General features: G+C 37.0%; 1 protein-coding gene across 3 annotated transcripts in view; it reads right to left on the reverse strand.

Annotated features, from left to right (window-relative positions):
• The window catches only part of SMYD4 (SET and MYND domain containing 4), a 40,866-nt gene that overhangs the window by 3,821 nt on the left and 12,955 nt on the right, over positions 1 to 24,090 (reverse strand). For all 3 annotated transcript variants that reach the window (XM_063111805.1, XM_063111804.1, XM_063111806.1), the window contains exons 3-7: positions 18,258 to 18,402; positions 14,164 to 14,253; positions 11,542 to 12,700; positions 1,461 to 1,643; positions 886 to 1,049 (exon numbers count right to left, since the gene is read on the reverse strand). In XM_063111805.1, coding sequence (XP_062967875.1) covers positions 886 to 1,049; positions 1,461 to 1,643; positions 11,542 to 12,700; positions 14,164 to 14,253; positions 18,258 to 18,402 — 1,741 coding nt within the window. The remainder of the gene's footprint in view (positions 1 to 885; positions 1,050 to 1,460; positions 1,644 to 11,541; positions 12,701 to 14,163; positions 14,254 to 18,257; positions 18,403 to 24,090) is intronic.

Consider the following 24,090-nt stretch of genomic DNA (forward strand, 5'->3'; position numbering starts at 1 on the left):
TGAGGTGAGGCCACCACACATGTGAGCTTGGGTTTGAAACTTCAGCTTTCCAACACAACCAGCTCTGCATTCCACTTATGGTTCCCCTAAGAAGAATACTGTATCTTCTGGCAGAGGAGAAAACCTCTGAGGTGGAATTTGCTGTGTTTTGGATGCCAGTCTTTATTTCATCATTTGGCAAAAGTGATCTGATTTCCCCTGAGGATCCCCTCTCACCCTCCCATGGTCAGTGCCCGACAGCTGGAGGGTGGGCATACGGCTCAGATGTAGCCCCTTTCTCTGGCCCAAATGGCTGGAGGAAAACTATGTGGCTCTGATTTTCCTCCAGCCACAGTAACTGGGGCAATGAAACAATAACATTTCTGCCCAGACTGTTGTTACAGTGGCACATGCTTTTACCCTCCTGGGCAGAGAGGACAGGAGGCTGGGGCTGCAGGCTGCCATCTTGCCAGTGTGAGAGGGACGTCTGCTGAGAAGGGGGCTGACACAGAGGGAAGAGAGATGAGAGGCAGACAGAAAAACCGGGTCCTCTTGACATTATCTGAGCCCCTGGATCAAGTTGTATCTGAAGTTTCCTTTTTCAGTGACTTACTCAAGCAAATAAATTCCCAGTCTTGTCTTTTTTTTTTTTCCCCCTCTTAAACCAGTTTAGGTGGAATTTTCTGTCATTTGCAAGAGAAACATTACTAAATCCAACCCTTCCCTGAGGTTCCTCTGGAGGGGTAGGTAGTCAATGTGTGGGGATGACTGGCTAGAATGGAAATGATATTACTGCTCTTAGCACCTATAAGCCCCTGACGGCTTCCTCCAAGAGATTTATGACCTCTGGGCTGGATAATTGACCTCCAGGAAAAGTAGAGAAGAGAAGGGCCAAGAGAGACTTACCTGCATGAGCGCTCTGCAATGGTTACAACAGAATGCTTCCCACCTGGGACCTGCAGCTGTTCTGTGCTCTTCAGTTTGACAAACTGAACAGTTGCAGTCAAAGAAATACTGAGACCTCAGCTTCTGTTGCCGTTCAGCAACACCCATACGGTTCATGTGAGGCCCTGGGGAGAGAGCGCCCTCAGCTAATGTTTAAAGCAAGAGAGAGTTAAATGCTACTTAAAAACCTTCACCTTAGCAGAGGGTCTGGACAATTACTCACCATGTGACAGGTAATCTTTACTTAAACATTTGTGGAACTAGATACTGAAAATAAGCTTCCAAGTTGCTGGGAAGAAAAAGAGGCCAGGAAATTTATAGGGATGAAACAGTGAGAGACATGATAGCTTAGCCACAATAGGGCCCTAGTAAGAAGGCCTTCTTTTTTTTTTTGGCCTAAGTATGTACTGTCTCTTCTAGGAAACAACCACTGGCCAGGTGAAGGCCCCTCATTACTATCTGACATTGCTATTCTTACCCACCCTGTCCTTCTCTGCTGGGCAAGGGCAGGGCAGTAGTGAGGAGGGGTGGCTCACCATAGCAGTGGAGAATCTCCTGCCCTTTTCCAATGGGCTGTGATGCCCGAATGGTGGCAACAGTGCTAATGAAGGACACAGTGGTGTTGGGGTTGCAGGAGTGGTTTAAGAGGCTGACGACGGGGAAGATGCCTGTGGCAAGGCGTACCTGTCTGCTATCAGTAATGATGTTCTCTTTAGATCCTGAAAGTGCAAGAGGAAAAAGGAAAAATGTGTCAGGACATTAGTCCTGGCCTCGCAATCCATTCCTCAGAAGATGAGCTGGGCAACTGGGCCTGAAGCCCATCTGAGTCATGGCTCCACAGCCGGATCCAATATAAATCAGATGGAACATGACTCACAGCAAACTCTGGTCCCCCCAGGAAGCAAAGCGAATGAACACAGAAAAGGTCCACCAGAATCCTGGAACATAACCATTGTATCTCTACACCACAAAAAATCCAAAGATTAGACTTTATAAAAAGATAATAAAAAGGGAATTATCAGTAGGGAGCTTTCTAAGACAGACAGTTTCATAATGTCCATGAGGACACAGAAACCAGAGTACCTGTTGAGGTTATTTCCCAAAGACTTTTATAGTTCAAGTGCTTGTGTTTAGCTGGTCTTTAGATAGTTAGTAGAACAAGTGACCTAGTTACTATCCCAAATTTTATATATTTAAGCAGGCTTAAACATATTTTAAAAAACTAGTATTCCTTAAGCTCACTTGTTCATTCTGCTCTTTGTCTTACCTTTATGGGATCTTTATGGACAGCAGTGGCTCTCACTGAAGAAAACTCTGTGCTAGCTTTATTCAAGACAGTCTCATGTCCCAAACAATCTATTTGAAACACAATTAACCAGCAACTTAACTAAATGATTGAAAATTAGGAAGGGAGGAAAAAAAAGGCTTCTAAGCAGTGAGGTTGTTTCTGCACCAAAGCTCATGCACTTATATTCATATGTGAGTTTTTTGTGTTCATGTGTAGCCTACTTGCTCTTATTTTAGACACAGTTCTAATTGGCTTGGTTATTCTCATGCCACAACAGACCAAAAGCAGAGAATTAATAAGAAGCAGAGAATATAACAGGCAGGTATTACTGACAATGGCAAAAGAAACAGGTGACAGAATGGAAAAGGAAGCAGAAAACTCATATAAGAATAACAGCCTTAGAGCAAATGCGAACACAAGTACCACCCAAGTTCTACTACACTTGTAACATTTCACTGTCAACCAGAGGCTCCTAGACTGAACATACCTAGGTTTTTGTAATAGTCATCATATCCTAGGAGTATGTACAGGATAGATAACCTTGAGCTTCTATAAATGCTTAAATTATGTCCAGTAGCTTGGTTTAAGCATGAAGAAAACCATGTTTCCAACAAATGGTTGAAATTTCAACAAATGGTTGAAATATGAAAGATATTGATACTTAAAGGGAAACATTCAAGTTTTCTGGAAAACTGGAAAACCATCAGATAATTGTGGTATCACTATATATAAGCTAGGAATCTCAATAAATCTTTCACCAAATAAATAAGTAGTCTAAGTACAAATGTAATAAATAAAGAAAATATCATGAACCATCATGTGAAAATGTTCTATAAAGGAAAACTTTAAATACAAGAATAATGCTGTCTCTCTGCAGACAATCTATTTGCTGCTATGGAGGACAAGAACAGAACAAGTAAATACAATTCGCAGGGAATTCAAATGACTCACTTATAGTTAATTCTATAAATTGTTTTAAAATCTTTCATCAGAGCTTCTCCTAACTGCTTAACTGATTTTATTTTCCTCTCCTCGCCCCCCCTCCTTTGTCCAATGCCTACCTTCTGGTACATGTGCTAATGAGCAGTGAAAATGCTAAAAGGTGGGCAGCAGGAAGGAGCACTACAGGGCACAAACAATTTCTAGTCTGAATAATCAGCCTCTGCATAATTAAAAGTTGACTTGCATTCTCAACTACTGATAACTGGCAATCTATATTAGAACAGTTGCTAAAATTTTCCCAGAAAAAATTATCACAATACAGTGAGTAATGTCAGCTTCGTAAATTATTTATAGATTATCATCTAACAGAAGCAGGCCCAGAAACTGAATGGCGAATTTATATCAGAGATGAATATCTCTCTAATTATTTCTAAAAAATTAAGTATTGATTTTTAAAAATTACTCAATATTTTGCATTAGTCATCTATTAGTAGAGATAATAGAGTGAGAACATGTATTTACCTTATTAACCAAATTTAATATGTGACATTTTGTATTAAAAAAAAAGGGGGGGCAGTGATTCTTTACCAAAAGGGTACCTTGCTAATATCTCTAAATATCCACATTTAAAATGGGATTCAAGTAAAAAAAAAAAAAAAGAAGAAGAAGATTCATTCAGAATACTTCTAGAATATACCTGCTCTGGAATATATTTTGCAAAATGAGAAATTTGTGCATCAAGTAATCAAGGACCCAAACTAAAGGTAGATAGATTTCTTTTTTCTTTCTTTCTTTTTTTTTAGTGGCTGGCCAGAACAGGGATCCAAACCCTTGACCTTGGTGTTATAACATTGTGCTCTAAAAAACTGAGCTAATCAGCCAGCTTGGATTCCTTAGTTGTTGAAGAGTGAAAGCAAAGCAAAGTGAATTGATCTGAAGCTACAAGGAACCTGACTAAGCCCTGGTATAATATGAATCCAGATATAACATGAATGTGCCATTCTTTTTTTTTTTTAAGATGACCGGTAAGGGGATCTTAACCCTTGACTTGGTGTTGTCAGCACCACGCTCACCCAGTGAGCAACCGGCCATCCCTATATGGGATCTGAACCCATGGCCTTGGTATTATCAGCACCGCACTCTCCCAAGTGAGCCACGGGCTGGCCCTTGAATGTGCCATTCTGACTAAGATAGAACCTCATGTATCAAGGTATAGAATATCAGTGGCCAGTTCTGTCCCTTGAAATAAGCGAGGAACTCTGATTAAATAAGATTTATACAAAGATAATAATACACGTTTTTATAGGTTTTTGTCAAAGTCTATCCTAGTTAACACTTTAATCCTTCTGTGCTACTAATGAAACAGCTGCTAATGAAATTCAATGAGAACACTATATTGGGAGGTGCTGGAACCCCAAAGAAATAATAAAAAGGGATATAAAAAGATTAGAAATGTGAGCAGACTAAAACAAAATTAGATTGAATTAAAAAATGTAAGTGAACATCACTGGTGGGCATGTAACTGGTACAACTTTCCTGGGGGGCGATTTTGCAATATGTGTGTCAAGTGCCTTAAAAATGATCATACAAAAATGTTCTTAACATTTGAATTATGTTTATTAAAAAACTAATTAAGGGGCCGCCCATGGCTCACTTGGGAGAGTGTGGTGCTGATAACACCAAGGCCAAGGGTTTGGATCCCTATATAGGGATGGCCGGATAGCTCACTTGGGAGAGCCTGGTGCGGACAACACAAAGTCAAGGGTTAAGATCCTCTTATGGTCATCTTTTAAAAAAACAAAACCAAAACCAAAACCAAAAAACTAATTAAAATTACAAAAGAAATACATATAGTCAGAAAATAATTTAAAAACTGAAAATGACAGTTGTCTATCATCCCATCAAATAGGTATAACATTTTGGTTTATTTTCTTGCAGTCTAATTTCTACACTTATGTATGGAACTTTTAATGTAATTGGCAACGTGGTGCACATAGTGATTTGTAAGTTACTTTTTTCACTTAACATATCATGGCCATTTCTTTACATCCTAACCTAAAATGCATATTATAATTAAAAAACAAACCAATAGGGGCCGGCCCATGGCTCACTTAGGAGAGTGTGGTGCTGATAACACCAAGGCCACGGGTTCGGATCCCTATATAGAGATGGCTGGTTAGCTCACTTGGGAGAGCGTGGTGCTGACAACACCAAGTCAAGGGTTAAGATCCCCTTACTGGTCATCTTTTAAAAACAACAACAACAACAACAACAACAAAAACCCCAACAAAACAACTCCACCAATCTAATAGGCAAAAAAAAATGGTATCTTGTTTTAATTAGTAGGGAGAGGTTAGAGATTGACCACTTTTATTACTACTTTGATAAAGTGCTTGCTTATGTGTATTTTTAACAGCTTTATTGAGATATAATCTATCCCCCATAAAATTCACCTGTTTTAAGTGTACAATTCAATAATTTTTTTTGGAAATTTACATAGTTGTGCAACCATTACCACAATCCAGAACATTTCATCACTATACATATTTTTAAAAGTTGATTTTAAGATGTATATAGTTACTACAGACGTTCTCTCATTTTGTCATTCACATCGTAGTTTTTGTTTATCGATTTGGGGAGGGGCTATTAAAACAATAACAATTTCATTTGTTCACAATTCTGTGTCGAGCAATTTTGGCTGAGTTCAGCTTAATGTTTTTCTTATGGCTTTACCCAGGGATTACTCATGTGATTGCATTCATCTGGCACATGGTCTTTTACACTCAAGGAGGCTAGCCCAGGCTTGTTCACACGCCACCCCATCATTCTAAGAAGCTGACAGTGGAAGCTACAAGGTCTCTTAAGGCTCAGACTCAAAAGTTACATAAAGTCATTTCTACTGCATTTCATGGTCAAAGCAAGGTACAGGGCTAGCCCAGATTCAAGGAGAGGGGAAAGAGATTCTGCCTCTTGATGGGAGAAAAAGCAATATCAAGTTGCAAAGAGGCAAACACATAGCGATGGGAGCAATTGTTGTGGTCATCTTTGCAGTCTTCTCTAGAGGCTTGAGGCTCATCCAGTCCTCTCATCTTATCAGTGGGAATACTGAGACACACAGAAGCTCAGGAAATCAGGTTTTCTGCCTTCCAGTCCAATGTTTTCATTCCTTCAAGGACCTCTTTCACCTGTATCCTCTATCTTCTTTACCCATAATGGTGTTTTGAAAATTTGGTATTTAGGTAGTTAAATCTACCTGTATTTTAATTACTTAAATTTGGTATTACATACTTTATAAAACTTCTCCCACACTAAGACTACATAAATGTTCACTTACATATTTCTAGATATATATATATTTTTTGTCTTTTTCGTGACCGGCACTCAGCCAGTGAGCGCACCGGCCATTCCTATATAGGATCTGAACCCACGGTGGGAGCGTCGCTGCGCCTCCAGCACCACACTCTCCCGAGTGCGCCACGGGGTCGGCCCCTTTATTTCTAGATATTTTATGGTTTAATACTTAACTGTAATGATTTGAGGAAAGATTCTAATACTTTAGTTCCATATTTTTAATAACTGTAGCTTTAATGCTGGTATGAAATCTGATAATACTAAGACCCTTCAGCTATTTTTATCCAGTTATTCAAGATGAACTTTAGAATGTTGTCAAGTTCCAAGAAAAATGCAATTGTGATTTTTTTGAAATTGCATTAAACTGATTAGGTTAGCATGGGGAAACTGCCATTTTTATAGTTTTCAGTCTTTCCACTAAGAACACGGCATGTGTCCATGTTTATCCAAGCCTTCTCTTATATTCCTTCAAATTAAAATATCTTTGCATTTTTGGGAGAAACTCTACTTGGTCATATATTATTATTCCTTTAATAAACTGCTGGATGTGAAATGGCAGTGCTTTATTCAGGGTTTCTATGTCTATATTCCCAACTGATACTGGTCTATAGTTTTTATTCAGGGCTTTGTAAAATGAGAGGGAAAGAGTTCTAGGTTTACCCATGCTCTGGAATAGTATACATAGTATAGAGACGATCTGTTCTGCAGGAAAAATTTTTTTCTTTTTAAAATTATGATTAAATATGTTCCTTAAAGGTTTTAAAGAACTCACATGGAAAAGAGTGGGTGTAGTTTGTTTTTATGAAAATATTTTGATAACTTGATTCTTCCACAATTACTGGGTTTTTTTGAAGATTTTTGCCTCCTACTGGGACAGTTTAGGCAATTTGTATTTTCTAAAAAGTTGTCTACCTAATATCTTAAAATTTAATAGTCTAAAATTGTATTAGATTGTTTTGATTTTAAAATGAATTTATATTATTGGCTATATCCCTTTCATTGACCCTAATTTTGTGGTTTTTCCCTCAAATAGATTTCCTAATTAGATTTATCAGATCTTTGTCTGTATCAGGAGTCTGTAAACTGTAGCCTGTAAGCCAAATCCTGCCTGCTCCCTGTTTTTGTACAATCTATGGTCTAAGAATGGTTTTTACATTTTGAGGTGGCTGAAAAAAAATCAAAAGAATAATTCTCATGATGTGAAACATTATAAGAAATTCAGATTTCAGTGTCCATAACACCACTTTTTTTTTTTTTTTTTGCGGCTGGCTGGTTCGAGATCTGAACCCTTGATCTTGGTGTTATGACATCACGGTTTAACCAACTCAGCTAACCAGCCAGCTTCCATAATGAAGTTTTATTGGAATCCAGCCATGCTCATTAGTTTGTGTATGGCTGCTTTCATGCTACAATGGTGGAGTTGCGTAGTTTGCAAAAGAGACTATATGGCTGGCAAAGCCTAAAATATTTATTATCTGGCCCTTTACAGAAAAAGATGTAACCCCTGATCTATAGGATACAGGCTTTGATAGATATACCTACTAAATCCCCTAGCTTGTTATGTTATCTGGGTTTCAAGATCCTTAATATATTTCATCAGTCAAAGTCAACATGGAATATTAATGTTTCTCCCAGGGCCAGCCCGTGGCTTACTCGGGAGAGTGTGGTGCTGATAACAACAAGGCCACGGGTTCAGATCCCTTATAGGGATGGCCGGTTAGCTCACTGGGTGAGCATGGTGCTGACAACACCAAATCAAGGGTTAAGATCCCCTTACCGGTCATCTTTAAAAAAAACAAAAACGTTTCTCCCAGCAATGGAGTTTTTGCCAGTTTCTCCTTGTATACTTACCTATTTTTGTTTTATAGATACACTCTCTCTTTCTGAGAGCTAAAATTGATGATATATTTCAGTATGGAGAGTCTCCTTTATAAAAATAAAATGACTTCTACTAGATATCTTACCTTGAGTTCTATAGTATCATATTAATACCAATACCCTGATTTGCTTGTGATTCTTGATATATCTTGCCCAAACAGTTTGTGTTGTTATAGGAGTCATTTTTGTAAACAGAATATAATTGGATTTTATTCTTCTTGATCCATTTCAAAAGGCTCCTTTAATAGGAGAATTTACCCCATTTATATTTACTATTATAGATTCATTTTTATATTTTTCTATCTTTTGCTCTATGAACTGTTTTTTAATGTTAGTTTTTTCACTTTTTAAATTTTTTTTACTTTTTTCCCTTTTTTTGTGAGCTATTTAAAAAAAAATTTTTTTTCCTTATAATGATAGGAAAGGTATACAACCCATTTTTTAAATGATTTATAGGTTCACATACAATCTATTTTTAAATTTAAATTTACTAGTATAATGTGACCACCATGTGAATAAGGTTATTTAATTAAAAAAATTAAAGTTCAAAGAAGAAAGTAGCAATCACTCATATTTCCAGTTTCAGAATTAAGTATTGTTAAGATTTTGATATTTTTGCTTTTGTTGTTTTTTCTTACGTGTATATTTTTAAAACATCATATAAACAACAATAAACTATGCACAAAACATTAGAACCTTACAGGTAAAGCCACTCTCCAATCCTCTTTCTATTACCCCAAATAGCCAGTATTATGCAATGTATCTATTCCTCTAGTTTTTATTAGCCATAGGATATACAGGTATTCCTGCACATAGTCTTACTATCCAAAAACTTACTCTTAATGACTTGTGAAAAATTTTATCCAAAATTTGCTATGCAAATAAAAAATGGACTATAATGAAATTTCATGCACATGGAGCAAAAATATTTCGGCTAAGATCCTTACCTACTGTAGGGGGTAGGCCAGTGGAGGAAAGTGGATGGAAAACGCCAACTCTTTTGCCCCAATGACTCTGCCATTCTGCCTCAGATATTTAGCCTGAGTTACCGATCACTGCTATTGTCTACCTGGACAACAGTTCCATAGCTACTGACATTTGTATCTTTTTTTGTGTATCCTATTATTTTAAAAGGAAGACACATAAAATAATCAAGAGTTGGCTCTTGATTTCTGCCATTAAATATGGAAGCCCCATATATTACTTTTTATATTCAATAAAACAAAACAAAATGACTATCTTTTAAAATGCAAGTGAATGTATCTAAGGGAAAACATAATTCTCGAAAAATACTCAATAGATATATTTTAGAAGGTAGCAATGGCTCAAAGAAGCAAAGGAAAACAGAGATGGGGGTGGCCAGTTAGCTCAGTTAGTTAGGGCAAGGTGTTGTAACACTAAGGTCAAGAGTTTGGATCCTCATACTAGCCAGCCACCAAAAAAAAAAAAAGAAAACAGAGACATCTGAAATATGATTTTGTATTATCGTGAGACCAGGCCAGTATTATTTTTGGATGTTCCATGTGCTTCAGGATAGGAAAGAGAGTCTTGCCCAAAAATCTCTCTAGTGAAATACCTATATACCATGTAACTTGGCAGCTAAATTCCTTTATAAAAATAAAACACCCTTTTTGTTTTACTAGATATCTTACCTTGAGTTCTACTGTTTCATATTAATACCAATACCCTGATTTGTTTCTGATTCCTGGCAAGCAAAGTTACTTTCAAATTAAACATAAAAATACATACCAAAAAAGGCTGACAAATCCTATATTATCTAAAGTGAAAAGATCAAAAGAACTAGCATGCATAGTATAGTTAAGCCACACTTAATATTAACCTGTTTATAAATTGCAGGTTTACTAAACACCTAGTTTCCTCCCTTTCTATACTGTTAACTAGAAAAAATAAGAAAAGTATAATGAACTGATTGAATCGAAAGACATTTTCTGCTAAGTGAAGATCACACACTAGAAATACTGCAAGGGCCAGCCCGTGGCTCACTTGGGAGAGTGCGGTGCTGATAACACCAAGGGTTCGGGGCCGACCCTGTGGCTCACTCGGGAGAGTGCGGGCGGCGCTGGGAGCGCAGCAGCACTCCCGCTGCAGGTTCGGATCCTATATAGGGATGGCCGGTTTGCTCACTGGCTGAGTGCCGGTCACGAAAAAGATGAAAAAAATAAATAAATAAATAAATAAAAAAAGAAAGAAAGAAATACTGGAAATGCCATTTCTTTTCTAATAATAGTTGTATTTGTTGTCAATACAGTCATAGTGGAGATGTCATTCATAATTCTGGGTACATCTAACCTCCCCATCTAGCTTAAATATTAAGTAGTCTTATCTATAAAACCCAGTTCAGGAAAGCAGGGCTAGGCTGGTTGGTCTCCTCTAGATGACTAGCCACCTGACCAAAGGACAGGCCATATTTATGACGGCCAACAGCTTATGGTATAGTATGGTGTGAAAAGGTGAGCTGGGCCAGGTTCCTCACTTGGATATTCAGAACAAAAGAATGGGGGAAAATTGCCAATTGGAAAGAAGAGAGAGAGAGACTAGCTGAGTGAGTTAAGAGTCTTGATATTTTACTCAACTACAGACCCTGTTCTTTCAGCAGTCTGGTTTGACTATTGTCTCTGCCCATCCAAAAAAAAAACTATTTAGCTTTCTCTGTTTTCTTGTTTATGTATCCTTATAATAAACTTCCTATTACTATTTATTTGAGACAGTTTCCCTTCACAACCAAAAAACCTTCGTAATATGGGTTTTAACCTTTTTTTTTGGTCACTGGCCAGTATGGGGATCCAAACCATTGACCTTGGTGTTACCAACATCATGCTCTAACCAAGTAGGCTAATCAGCCAGTCTGGGTTTTAAATTTTTAAAGAATTTTTACAAACAAACACAACTCTGTTAAGGTTAGGTGGAATGAAACTACCTTCTTTACAAATGAGAAAACTGAGACAGAGTGGGATCAAATAATTTGTTAGGGTCACATAGCTTTTCAATGGCATAATAATGATAATACAGACAGCTGTATTGTCCCATTAGAGTGCTGATTTGTTTGAATACTACAGTTTTCCTTACATTCTTTCTCCGGAAACACCAGCTATGTAAAAAACAATATTGTAAGGCAGAAAGATAAGTTTCCCTCTTACCTGTCTGCTGTATGGTAGTTATTGCCTGTGCATTACATTGCAGCTGTAACATATGCCGCAGCATGGCCACTCCCCAGATATTCACATCTGGACACAACTCAGGAGTCACTGCTTTCCGCTTAGAGGACTTCAGATCTGTTGTGAGGGCTTGTAAACTGGCTGCTTCTAGCTGCCTGCATAGTGCAGAAACACTTAGAGCACAGAGGAATTTGTGTTCTGGGCTATGATTTTCAGTATGGGGCAAGAGTTTGAAGACAGCATTATAATCATTTTTATACTTTCCATTAATATCACATCCAGGAATTGGGGTCTCAACTATTTTGCCATTTTCTTCACTCTCCCCCAGGCCATAATTAACTGTCTTGACCAGATTCTTGCCTTCAGGTAAACAGATGTCCTCGTCACTAATCTCCTCATGAAGGTTCCTTATGACTTTGTCAACATCCTCAAATCTAGCTAAAAGAATCAACCTCAGAGCAATGTGGCAAAAGACACCCAGGGTGAGAAGTAGTCCTCCTAGAGAACACTCTGTGCTATGGTAGCGCTCCCAGGCCTGCTGCATACACTCTTGGCTGCAATACTTGGCATAGCTGCATCCATCACAGGGAACTGTGGCCAAAGTGGGCTTCAAACACTGGTGACAGTAGAGGTCCCCATTGGTAACTCTGAGATCCCACTTGCTCTCTAGGCCGTGATGCAGTGGTGGCATTTCTCCTGGGTTAAGGACACTCACAAAAGCATCCTCCTTCACCAGGAGCTCTCCTGGGAGAATATCTTTTGTGGCAATCAGATAGCGGCCTTTTAAAGGGTCTGTGCGTAAGCTGACAGATGACGATGCACTGGAAATTTGCTCATTCTCTTCCCTCAGTTCCATATCCTCAAAGGCGTTGACTAGAGCTGCTGGGAAGGTTTCTGTGAGATTCTCCTTTTCTTGTACTTTTCTTTTCAGATGACGGAGGTTTCTCTGCAGAATATGAAAGGGGGCAGCTGCTAGGGTTGATTTGGCAGCTAAGTTACTTTCAAGATCACTGATGGTCTGGCTTGCCTCCTGTAGTCTTCCTAAGGTCACCAGACATTCCACCTTACGCAACATCATCTTGGGTCTCAATCTTTCTGGATACCCATGCATCTGTGCTCTGGTGATATCTCTAAGACATGTCTGAAAACAGAAAGGAAATCCCCAAATGACTCTTGGTCCCTGCTCTTCAATGTCTACTGAAAATCTTTCCAAAAATCTACAGGAAAGTGAAAGATTACTAAAAATAAAACTACAACCATGTACTTTAAATCATATTCTACCATGTGATCTTTTATCATTTTTTTTTTACTGTCTGATCTTTTAATTGAGTGATTAGTAATACTTGTTGAAGACATTATGTTTAATTGCTCTTATTAAATATTTCTATTTTTAAGGGAAAAAAGTCTTACATTTAAAATAGTTATAGCATGATGATTAAGAGGGCAGACTTTGAAGCCAAACAGACCTGTGTTCAAATACTGATTCTGTGTCTTACTAACTGCATGACCTTGTGCAAGCAACTTAATTTCTCAGTGTCTTAGTTTTCTCTTCTAAAAAACAGGGATAATAATAACTCACACGGTTATTTTAAGGATAAAGTAATATATCTAAAGTGCTCAAGGAGTGCCTGCAACATAGTACGTGCTCAATAAATGGTAATCATTATTATAAGAAGGAAAACAGAAACCATCAATATAGGGAAGACATAAAGTGCTACATGTTTTGCAAGTTCTTCTAGTCACTGTCCTCAGTAGTCCAAGACTTTCTTGCTTAGGGCCTGGAGCTAGATTTTTGCTCTTCTCTTTTAGTCCTAAGGAAAGTAGTGTGAACTTGTGACTATTCCAATCATCCTTAACTCTAGGATATAATTTGAATTTCTGTGAAATTCTGAAATGGATGTACCTAGATGGCATTTTAGAGCTTTTTCTTAGACTTCTCTCTATTAACAATTTTAGATGCCTCAGAGGTATCTTCCTAAAACATTTATCTGGTTTTGGTCACTTCCCATTTTCAAAACTCTACTGACATAGTTTTCAACATTTTTCTCTGTTGCCACAATTAGGGGATGAGAAGAAAGCCACTTGCAGGAAGCCCACCTCACAGGCATGCACAGGCATTTCAGGGCACCTTTTACTTTCCCACTCATAAATGTTTATTGAGGGTGAGCTATATTATTAAAGGGATAATCTTGAACATGCTCTACTAATTTAAAACAAACGAATATTTGGCAAACACTGGGAAACTGACGTATTATCAGCAATACAATGCATAGCTGACCATGACACCAAGCACTGCTGACCTATTGGTCCACATATAGGATACAGTCCTATTGGTCCATGGACTATATCTATATATTCCATGCCCCTCTGGAATGGATCATAGCTCTTTCTTGTCAACCAACACTACCTTTCATGGTCACCTTCATAGGTGAAATGAATCAGGAGAAATAAAATGTTTGGGTGGATATCAATGTGCTTTCAAGTCAATCAATTGCACCAGGGCCTGATTTTAGTGCGCTAGGGAAGACACAGAGCTGAAGGCCTAGTCCTCCAGTGAAGCCCCTACAGATCCTCTCCAATCACACCAGGCATCCTGATACTCACTTCGTACTGACCCAGGTGGAAGAGAGCTGCAGAGCGATTAGCATAACACAGTGAAATGTCCTCCGTGTTAGGCATTGAATGTGATACTCCCTGCAAAATAATGAACTGGTTAAAGGTATAAATGGGACCTGGCATCTCTAAAGTGTATATTTCAGATAACAGGAGCTCTACTACTAAAGACTGTATGAAATTGGTAAACCGAACCTCTTTGTGCTTCAGCTGCTTCAGCCTCATTTTTAACTACTTTAGAGCAAAGCTGTGAAGATCAAGTGAGGAAATTAATATTCAAAGCACTTTGAAGATAGCAACATCAGACACAGCTTCAACCACAAGCAATACTGAAGGTAAATGAAACAGGAAAATACTTGCAAGCATAATCCTGCATATAACAAAAGGTGAGTGACACAAATTCACAAAAGTAGAAACACAAAGTTAATATATGGAAAACAAATAGTTAATTCATACATGGATAGCCAAACATAAAAAATAAAAGTAAAAAAAAAAAAAGAGATAATTTTTTTCTAACATCAAATTAGCAAGGATTAATAATAACCATAAAGGTGGCATCTTTAATCAAAGGAGAAAAGATGGGATTATTCAGTAAAAGTACTGGGATAAATAGGTAGCCACTGAGAAAAAATACAGTAGGTTCTACATGATAAACTTTTCATTGGATAAATTACAAATGAATCAAACTCAATGTAAAAAATCAAACTATAAAAGCGCCAGAAGAAGGGCCAGCCCGTGGCTCACTTGGGAGAGTGCGGTGCTGATAACACCAAGGCCGCAGGTTCAGATCCCTATATAGGGATGGACGGTTAGCTCACTTGGGAGAGTGTGGTGCTGACAACACCAAGTCAAGGGTGAAGATCCCCTAACGGGTCATCTTTTAGAAAAAAAAAAAGAAAGAAAGAAAGATAAAAGAGCACTGGAAGAAACTGTAAGAATAGTCTAAAAGCAGTGTTGGAGATATCCCTTTCCAGCTATGATACAAAACCCAGAAGTCATAAACGGTTAATAAATTTGACCACTTGAAAATAAATTTCTTCAGAACAAAAAACAATAAAAGCAATATCAAAAGGCAAACACTGAACTGGAAAAATATTGGCAACTCATATTATAGGCAAAGAGCTAATTTCTTTATCAAGAATTCCTACAAATCAATAAGATGACAACCAATTATTCAGTAGGAAAATAAACAAATGATACGAACAGTTCTTATGGGAAATACAAATGGCTCTTCAACATGAAAAATGCTCAGTCGCATTCATAGTCAACAAAATGCAAATTAAAGCTATACTGAGATATAATTTTTTATCCATCAGATTGGAAAAGAAAAATAAAATTGATAGCACACTGAGTTGGCAAAGGGGTGGGGTTATGTGAATTCTCATTGTTGCTAGTGGGAGTGTAAACTGGTGTCATGATTATGGAGGACAATTTAGCAATACATATCAAAATTTTGTATGTATTTTTTATATATGAATATAAAATCTCCACTGATCCAGCAATTCCTTTTCTAGGAATTTATAGATGTAATTATTTATCCTACAGATATGTGAAAAATTACATACATGCAAAGTCTCTTATCATAGAATTGTTTGAAATAGCAAAAGATAGAAACAGCCTAAATGTTGATCTATATCTAATATATCTATTTAGTGGAATACTATGTAGCCATAAAAAGAATGAGGAAGTTCTTTATGTACTGATGTGGAATGATCTTCAAACTATTATTAACTGAAAAAAGCATGATGCTGGACAGTATGAACAGAATATTATCATTTATGTAAAAAGAGAGTGTGTGCAGAAGTAGAGGATTAGTTGTATTTATTTATATATACCTTAAACACCTATGGAAAGATACATTAACAGTGCTAGCCTACAGGGATGGGAAATGAAGTGGCTAAGGGACAGGGGAAGTAGCCTAGACTGTATACTCTTGCAACTTTTGAAATCTAACTATGTGTAGGGCCGGCCTGTGGCTCACTCGGGAGAGTGTGGTGCTGAGAACACCAAGGCCCCGGGTTCGGATCCTATATAGGGATGGCCGGTTCGCTCACTGAGCGTGGTGCTGACAACACCAAGTCAAGGGTTAAGATCCCCTTACCGGTCATCTTTAAAAAAAAAAAAAAAAAAAAGAAATCTAACTATGTGAACATATTCTATTAAAAAATAAATAGATATAATAATAAAACCCATAATAACCAGTACTGTTTAGGACATAGAGAAATGAAACATTCCCATACTCTGCCAGAAGAGATGTTAACTAGTTCTCTCCTGGAGAGCAATTCAGTATCAATTACCAAAAGCCTTAAAAAATACATTCCCTTTGACCCAGCCATTATCTTAGAAATTTATCCGAAGGAAATAACCAGATGTATACAAATATTTACATAGAAAGAGGCTCGTTGCAGTGTTATGATACCAAACAATTTGCCAACATTAGAAGATGTTAAATCACGTACAGTTCTTCTCTGTAATGGAACACTAAACCAGCTGTAAAAAATCATGTTTCAGTGGAAAATTTAATAACATGAGAAAATGAGAACAATAAATTGTTGAGTGAAAAAAGCAGGTTACAAAACAGTAAGTGCAGCATTATCCCAATTTTGTAAAAAAAAAAAAAACATATTTTCAAAGGAAAAGTCTGGATATAAGCAAAAATGTTAACAGTGCCTATCACTGGTTATGAGATTTTTTTTTACTCTCTGTTTCTCCATATTTTCCAAAGTAAACATATACTACTTTTACAATCATACAAAAACAACAAATATTATTTCAAAAAAGAAAGAAAATAGCAGCTTTCTAGAAAAGTGCAAAGTACCACAATCACCAAAATACTAGTTTCATGAAATAGGAAGGCTCATCTCCCTTTATATCCAGAGTAAACCTTAATTTTTTTGTCTGATTTCACTTTTTATTTTACCTGTTTTTCTTGAGCAACTTTCCATGTGATCACATTGATAATGCACATGCATGAAGTTGAAGAGATTAATTCTAAAAAAGAACTATTAAGCCATTTATCACTGGATCATTACATCTAATGGATTTTAATCCTTCAGCAATCACTAAAGCTTACATTATTTAGCTAAATGCTTTGTTATAATGCTACAAAGCAGGGATTTTATCAGCTATAGAAGCTGCTGTTGTAGGTCTGATAGTTTTTGTAAAATTAATTCCAAACTTTAAACATAGGCCTCTTAAAGATTCAGAATAGGGGTACACCCTTCAAATTTATACCTGTTAACATACAGGATCACAGACCTGGTGCAAGGGACTGATATTCTTGCTTTAAGCCCATGTAAATGTCTTAAAAGCTATGGAAGGAATTCTCTCAGAGGATCTTGTTCCAGTTCCTACTAGGGAAGCAGGACAATAACAGTAACATTGTTAAAAGCCACAATTCTTCCTCAAAATCTAGCTCGGTGATGGCTAGTGTAATTAAAAATATTTGTTGACTGCCACTAATGTTAACATGTTCACTGACAAAATGGAGTTCACCTGGGCTGTGACCAATGAGCTAACATTGTGGCTAACTAAAATCTAGCTATTCTCGCTGCCAAAAACAAAACAAAGAAGAAAAGGGCTGGCGGGTTAGTTCAGTTGGTTAGAGTACAGTGATATAACACCAAGTCAAGGGTTTGGATACCCAAACTGGCCAGCTGCCAAAAACAAAACAAACAAAAATAAAATCTAGCTGTTCTCTAAGTGAGGACCATCAAGCTAAGAGCCTTATCAGTCATTCAGACCAAAATGGCATACAATTCAATGAGAGCTGACAGACACAGGCAAGGCAGGGCTAAGGGCCAATAAGCCTGCTGCTACAAGGTATCTGAGGGAATATGGGAATAGAAGTTTCTCAATGAAACTCAGGACATATAAACTTCCTTTTGTTTCAGAATACAACCAACAGCAGAATTCTGCCAATTTTCTTTTTCAAATCCAGTCCACAAATTATACACAAAGATAACATTGGCTATGAAATTTAGCAACATGGTTCTATCTTCTGAAGAAATATGCATTGTCAAATTGCTGAACTAGAAAAAAAAAAAAAGAAGAAAAAACAAATTGCTGATCTGGGAGTGTTTTACCTTAGAGTACAGCACTGCGGCTCCTGCATAATCCTTCTCCTGAAATTTTTTGTTCCCTTCTTCTCTGTAGAAAAGGGGAGCGTCAGGGTCCTTTCCCACCAAGTAACCTCTAGAAAGTCTTTTTAAAAACATCTCATCCTCAGGTCTTCATGAAGAAGGAAGGAAACAAAGAAAGCAGTAATTTGTCATTTCAAGGAAAGCTCAAAATCATCGCACTAGAAATAAGAACGTGCGCCTGAAAAACACTGAAACGCATGAAGTTGTATGTATCGTATGATGTGACTGGAGGGAAAAAAATCTTGTGGTCTCCAAGACATAGCGACTGGAATTTCTATTCAGAGGAAAGAGTGCTAATTTTTTATGCTTTATCTTGAAATTACCAGTCAAGGAACCATCCCTTGGATCATATATCATGAAGAAGTTTGGGTGTGGGGAATGACATAACACATGGAGTCTCTGCACCAAAGAGTACTCTCCACATAAAATGTGTTGAAAATACTTGAGCGATCCCTCTACCAGCCAGCCGTGAAAAAAACCCAAAAAACAAACAAAAAACTTGAATGAATGGTTGACAGAGAAGAGAGAGAGAAATGTTAACATTTGGGGAATCTGGAAGAAAGGTATTATAAAGCAATACTTTGTACCATTTTTGCAAGTATGTCTGAAATTGTTTCAAACTAAAAACTTTTAAAAAATAAGTATACAAATGCTCTATATAATAAAGAAGTTGATCTAATATATAAATCTACAAACATATATATACACACTGACAATAGAGAATACACCTTTTTTTTCTAATAAGGAGAAAGAGTATAGAATAATCTACATTATACTTTTTTTTTACTACAATGCCATAAAGTTTAATATGAATAACAAAAGTAGAAACAAAATGACATGGAAACTTAAAACTCTCTTAAGCAACTCTTGGGTCAAAGAAGAAATCACAATCAAAACTGTTGAATGTTTATAAGTGTTTTTCAAATTTTTGTTTACACAGACCCACAATGAGAAATACCTTTCACATTGTGAGTTGGTATGATGCTTCTGTGTATGGATACATTGAAATTTCATAAAACATTATTTATCTTTGTTCTGTATAATAAGGTTAACACAAAAGTTAATATCAAACATGACTTTATTAATATTTAGTAAAAGGCGAAAGATTTATGCGATCTGAAGAGCAACCAGAGTATGACTTTATTAATATTTAAATGCAACATGGAAAAATCACAAATAACACAAAAAGAAAAATTAGGAAAGATTTTATTTAATTCAAAAGATGTGCTTGCCTGTTCTAAATTTACTCAGTTAAGAACATATGAAGACAATACCCAACGCATATCTGGTATACCATAGAGCCTATTCTTTTTTCTGTTTGTATTCATTTTGTTTTAAATTAAGTTAAACCTGAAAATCCTTTTTTTTTTTTTAAAAGATGACCAGGAAGGGGATCTTAACCCTTGACTTGGTGTTGTAAGCACCACACTCTCCCAAGTGAGCTAACTGCCCATCCCTATATAGGGATCTGAACCCGTGGCCTTGGTGTTATCAGCACTACACTCTCCCAAGTGAGCCATGGGCTGGCCCTTGAAAATCCTACTTCAAACAAAAAGGTTTTGGTTAACAGTAGCAACAGCACAACTCTTCTTGACTAACCATAGATATTCTTTAGTCTGAATGAAAATGATGAACTCAATATTTTGTAATTGTTCTTCAGTGTAATTATGGACTAAGCTGCAACAATTCATTATTTTCTTCAGGTACGAAATTTAACTCAGTAATTGATGCAGAATTTTGAAAATCAAATGAATGTTCTATACTTTTTTTATGTTTCAAATGTCTTCGGGAATGTCATAATAAAAAATTTGAGCTAGTGAGATGAAACAATCTAATTTTTTATTGTTTTAAAATATATATAATGTATATCATGTTAACCATTTTTAAGTGTACAGTTCAGTGGCTTTAAGTACATTTACAATATTGTGCAACCATCACTACTATCCATTTCCAGAACTTTTTCATCATCCCAAATAGAAACTCTGTACCCATTAAACTATAACTCCTCATTCCTCCTTCTCCCTACCCCTGGTAACCTCGATTCTACTTTCTGCCTCTATGAATTTGCCTATTCTGGGTACTTCATGTAAGTGGTCATAGAATATTTGTTCTTTCGTGTCTGGCTTATTTCAGTTAGCAAAAAGTTTTCAAGATTCATCCATGTTGTAGCATGTATCAGAACCTCACTCCTTTTTATGGCTGAATAGTATTTCATTGTATGTACCACAATTTGTTTATCCATTCATCCACTGATGAACATTTGGGTTGTTTCTACTTTTGGCTATTGTGAATAATACTGCTGTGAACACTGGTGTGCAAACATCTGCTCAAGTCCTGCTTCCAATTCTTTTGTTATAAGAAGTGGGATTGCTGGATCATATTGTAATCCTACATTTAATTTTCTTTCTTTTTTTTTTTTTAAAAGATGACCGGTAAGGGGATCTTAACCCTTGACTTGGTGTTGTCAGCACCACGCTTACCCAGTGAGCTGACCGGCCATCCCTATATGGGATCCGAACCCGTGGCCTTGGTGTTATCAGCACCGCACTCTCCCGAGTGAGCCACGGGCCGGCCCCCTACATTTAATTTTCTGAAGAACTGCTATACCATTTCCACAGTGGCTGTACCATTTACATTCCTACCAGCAGAGCACAAGGATTCCAATTTCTCCACATCCTTGCCAACACTTGTTATTTTCTGTTTTTTGGTTTTTCATAATAGCCATCCTAATGGGTATGAAGTGGTATCTTACTGTGGTTTTGATTTGCATTTCCCTGATGATTAATGATGTTGAACATCTTTTCATGTGCTCATTGGCTATTTGTATATCTTCTTTGGGGAAATGTCAATTCAAGGCCTTTGCCTATTTTTTAATAGGATTTTTTGTTGTTGTTGAGTTGTAGGAGTTCTTTATATATTCTGGATATTAATTTCTTATCAGATATGATTTGCAAATATTTTTTCCCATTCTTTGGGTTTTATTTTTACTCTCTTGATAGTATCGTTTGATGCACAAAAAGTTCTTAATTTTGATGAAGTCCAGTTTATCTATCTTTTCCTTTGTTGCCTGTGCTTTTGGTGTTATATCCAAGAAAGCACTGCCACATCCAATGTCATTAAGATTTTCTCCTATGTTTGCTTCTCAGAGTTTTACAGTCTGAGCTCTTAACTTTAGGTCTTTGATCCATTTGGGGTTAATTTTTGTACATGGTATAAGGTAAAGGTCCAGTTTCATCCTTTTGCATGTGGGTTGCAATTAGGATACAGACAGAAAGAACCAAGTTCTTTCTTCCTCCAGCCTTGCCCCTCTCTCTCTTTCTCTCCAGCCTTCTCCTTCCACCACCCCCCTCTTTCTTTCTTTCTTTCTTTTTATTTCCTAAAATTCTTTTATATCTTTTTCTCACTTCAACCAGACCCAGGATCAAGGTTCTCATGTACTGCATTTAGTTGTTACTCTTCTTTAGTCTCCTTTGAGACAGTCCTATAATTCTGTTTTGTTTTTGACCGGTAAGGGGATCGTAACCCTTGGCACGGCGTGGTCAGTACCATGCTCAGCCAGTGAGCACACCGGCCATCCCTATATAGGATCCAAACCTGCAGCCTCGGTGCTACCAGCACCGCACTCTCCCGAGTGAGCCACGGGGCCAGCCCTTGTTTTGTTTTTTAGGTGCAATTATTTTGAAGATTCAAGGCCAAGAAAATGTTCCACATTCTGGTTTTGTCTCATTGTTTCCTCATGATTAGATTCAGATTAAACAGTTTTTGTTAAGAATATTACTACATAGTTAAATCTGTGTACTTCTTGATGCTTCAAATCAGGAGACATGCAATATCTTCAATATTGGTGAAGCTAAGTTGGGTATCTTGGTTAAAGTGGTGACTGTTGGGTCTCTCCAATGTAAAGATACCTTTCCCTTGTATTTAATAAGTAATCTATGGGGCCATACTTTGAGACCATGTGAATAGCCTTTTTCCTAATGGTTTAAGCATTCATTGATGATTATTGCTAGAATCACTTATTACACTGGGGGTTACAAAGTAGTGATTTTTTAATTCTACCATCATTTCTAAATGTATTAACTGGCATTCATTAGTAAAGAAAAACTTTCTCCCCTTTCCTTCTTTTACTTATTTATGTATTTATTTATTTACTTCGAGTATCACTATGGACTTAAAAAAATTCATGCTCAAATTGCCCTAAATTTGGCCAGTGGGGAACCTCTTCAGACTGGCTCCTGTGTTCTCTTTTACGTAAATCCATTAGTCTTTGGGCACTCCCTTGCTTTCTGGTGCAACAAGGTATTCTAGTTGAATCAGTACAAAATCAAAACAAACAGTAAGGCTGTGAGTGTAGATAATGAGGTTGTTAAGGATTCCCTAGGACCCTCTAGGGATTATCAGTTGCCGGGGTAGGAGAGTACTCTGTCTCAAAAGGTTTTCAATATTGATGAAAGATATCTATTCTGGGAAAACATTCCTCAAAGAATGTAAATTGGCAAAGAAGAAAAGTACATGCCTGGCTTTAAATTTTAAAGGCCCAATTCATACTTTTATTTAATAAGCATGCATATGGAGATTAGAAGTTTAAATCTTGGGCCAAGCCCGTGGCGCACTAGGGAGAGTGCTGCACTGGGAGTGCGGCGACGCTCCGGCCGCGGGTTCAGATCCTATATAGGAATGGCCGGTGCACTCACTGGCTGAGTGCCGGTCATGAAAAAGACCAAAAAAAAAAAAAAGAAGTTTAAATCATTTTTGGTCATTTTATATTGTGATTAAATAGTCTTACAAATAGCTCTTTGAGCTAACTTGTTTTCAAGTAGAGAAGTTTGGGAATGAATTAATGAGAGATACCCACAGCAAACAAAAATGGAGGTAATTATTAACCCCAGGGAAAACAAGAGCTACACAGGAAAGGAAATGTAGTTCAAAGCATACTTGTGGTTCTTGTGAGTACTATTTACATAGACATAAGAAGGTATACATTTTTGGGGGGAGGAGAAGTGGTGGACTAGTGAATACAAAACTATGCTATCTGCCCTAAGTGAATCATTGTGCAGTATATGCTTGTATTGAAACAACACACTGTATCCCATAAAAATAAATTTTTAAAAGTATGCATTGAATATTGATTTAACCAAATAATAGTCTATTTGTTATATTATAAATTATAATATGGTTATAGTGAGAGAATGAGGGAAAAACAAAGTATGTACATGTGAGTCGGGGGTAAGAGAGCTAAATTTACAACTACAACTAAAAACTCAAGAAAGAACAGTATTAGAACACTGTTTAGAAATATGAAATTAAATGCCAGAAGAAACAGTTAAAGTAATATACAGTAGCTGTCTTTCAGGATTAGGAACTAGGAATGTGGAAGAGTGGGACAGAGGGTTGCTGTTTGTGTTTATAAGCTTTTTTTTTGGTGGTTGGCTAGTATGTGGATCTGAACTCCTGACCTTGGTGTTACTAGCATCATGCTCTAACCAAGTGAGCTAACAGGCTAGCTTTTTTTTTCTTTATAAGTTTTGAAGTACTGCTTGATTTCTTAAACTATGTATGCGTATCATTCTGACTAAAAATTAAACTCAAAAAGAAAAATATTTCCACTTAATAAGGCACAAGGTCTACATAGTTTTACAGGATTTTTCTACCAGCTTTTAAGACTCACATAATACCTAAATGATATAAACTATTTCAGAGCATAGAAAAAGATGGGAAGCTCTCCAATTCATTCTGAGGCTACCACAACCCTGATACCAAGAGTTGACAAATGGGA

The sequence above is a fragment of the Cynocephalus volans genome, chromosome 10 (genome assembly GCF_027409185.1).
Source record: "Cynocephalus volans isolate mCynVol1 chromosome 10, mCynVol1.pri, whole genome shotgun sequence".
In the NCBI taxonomy this organism is placed as follows: domain Eukaryota; kingdom Metazoa; phylum Chordata; class Mammalia; order Dermoptera; family Cynocephalidae; genus Cynocephalus; species Cynocephalus volans.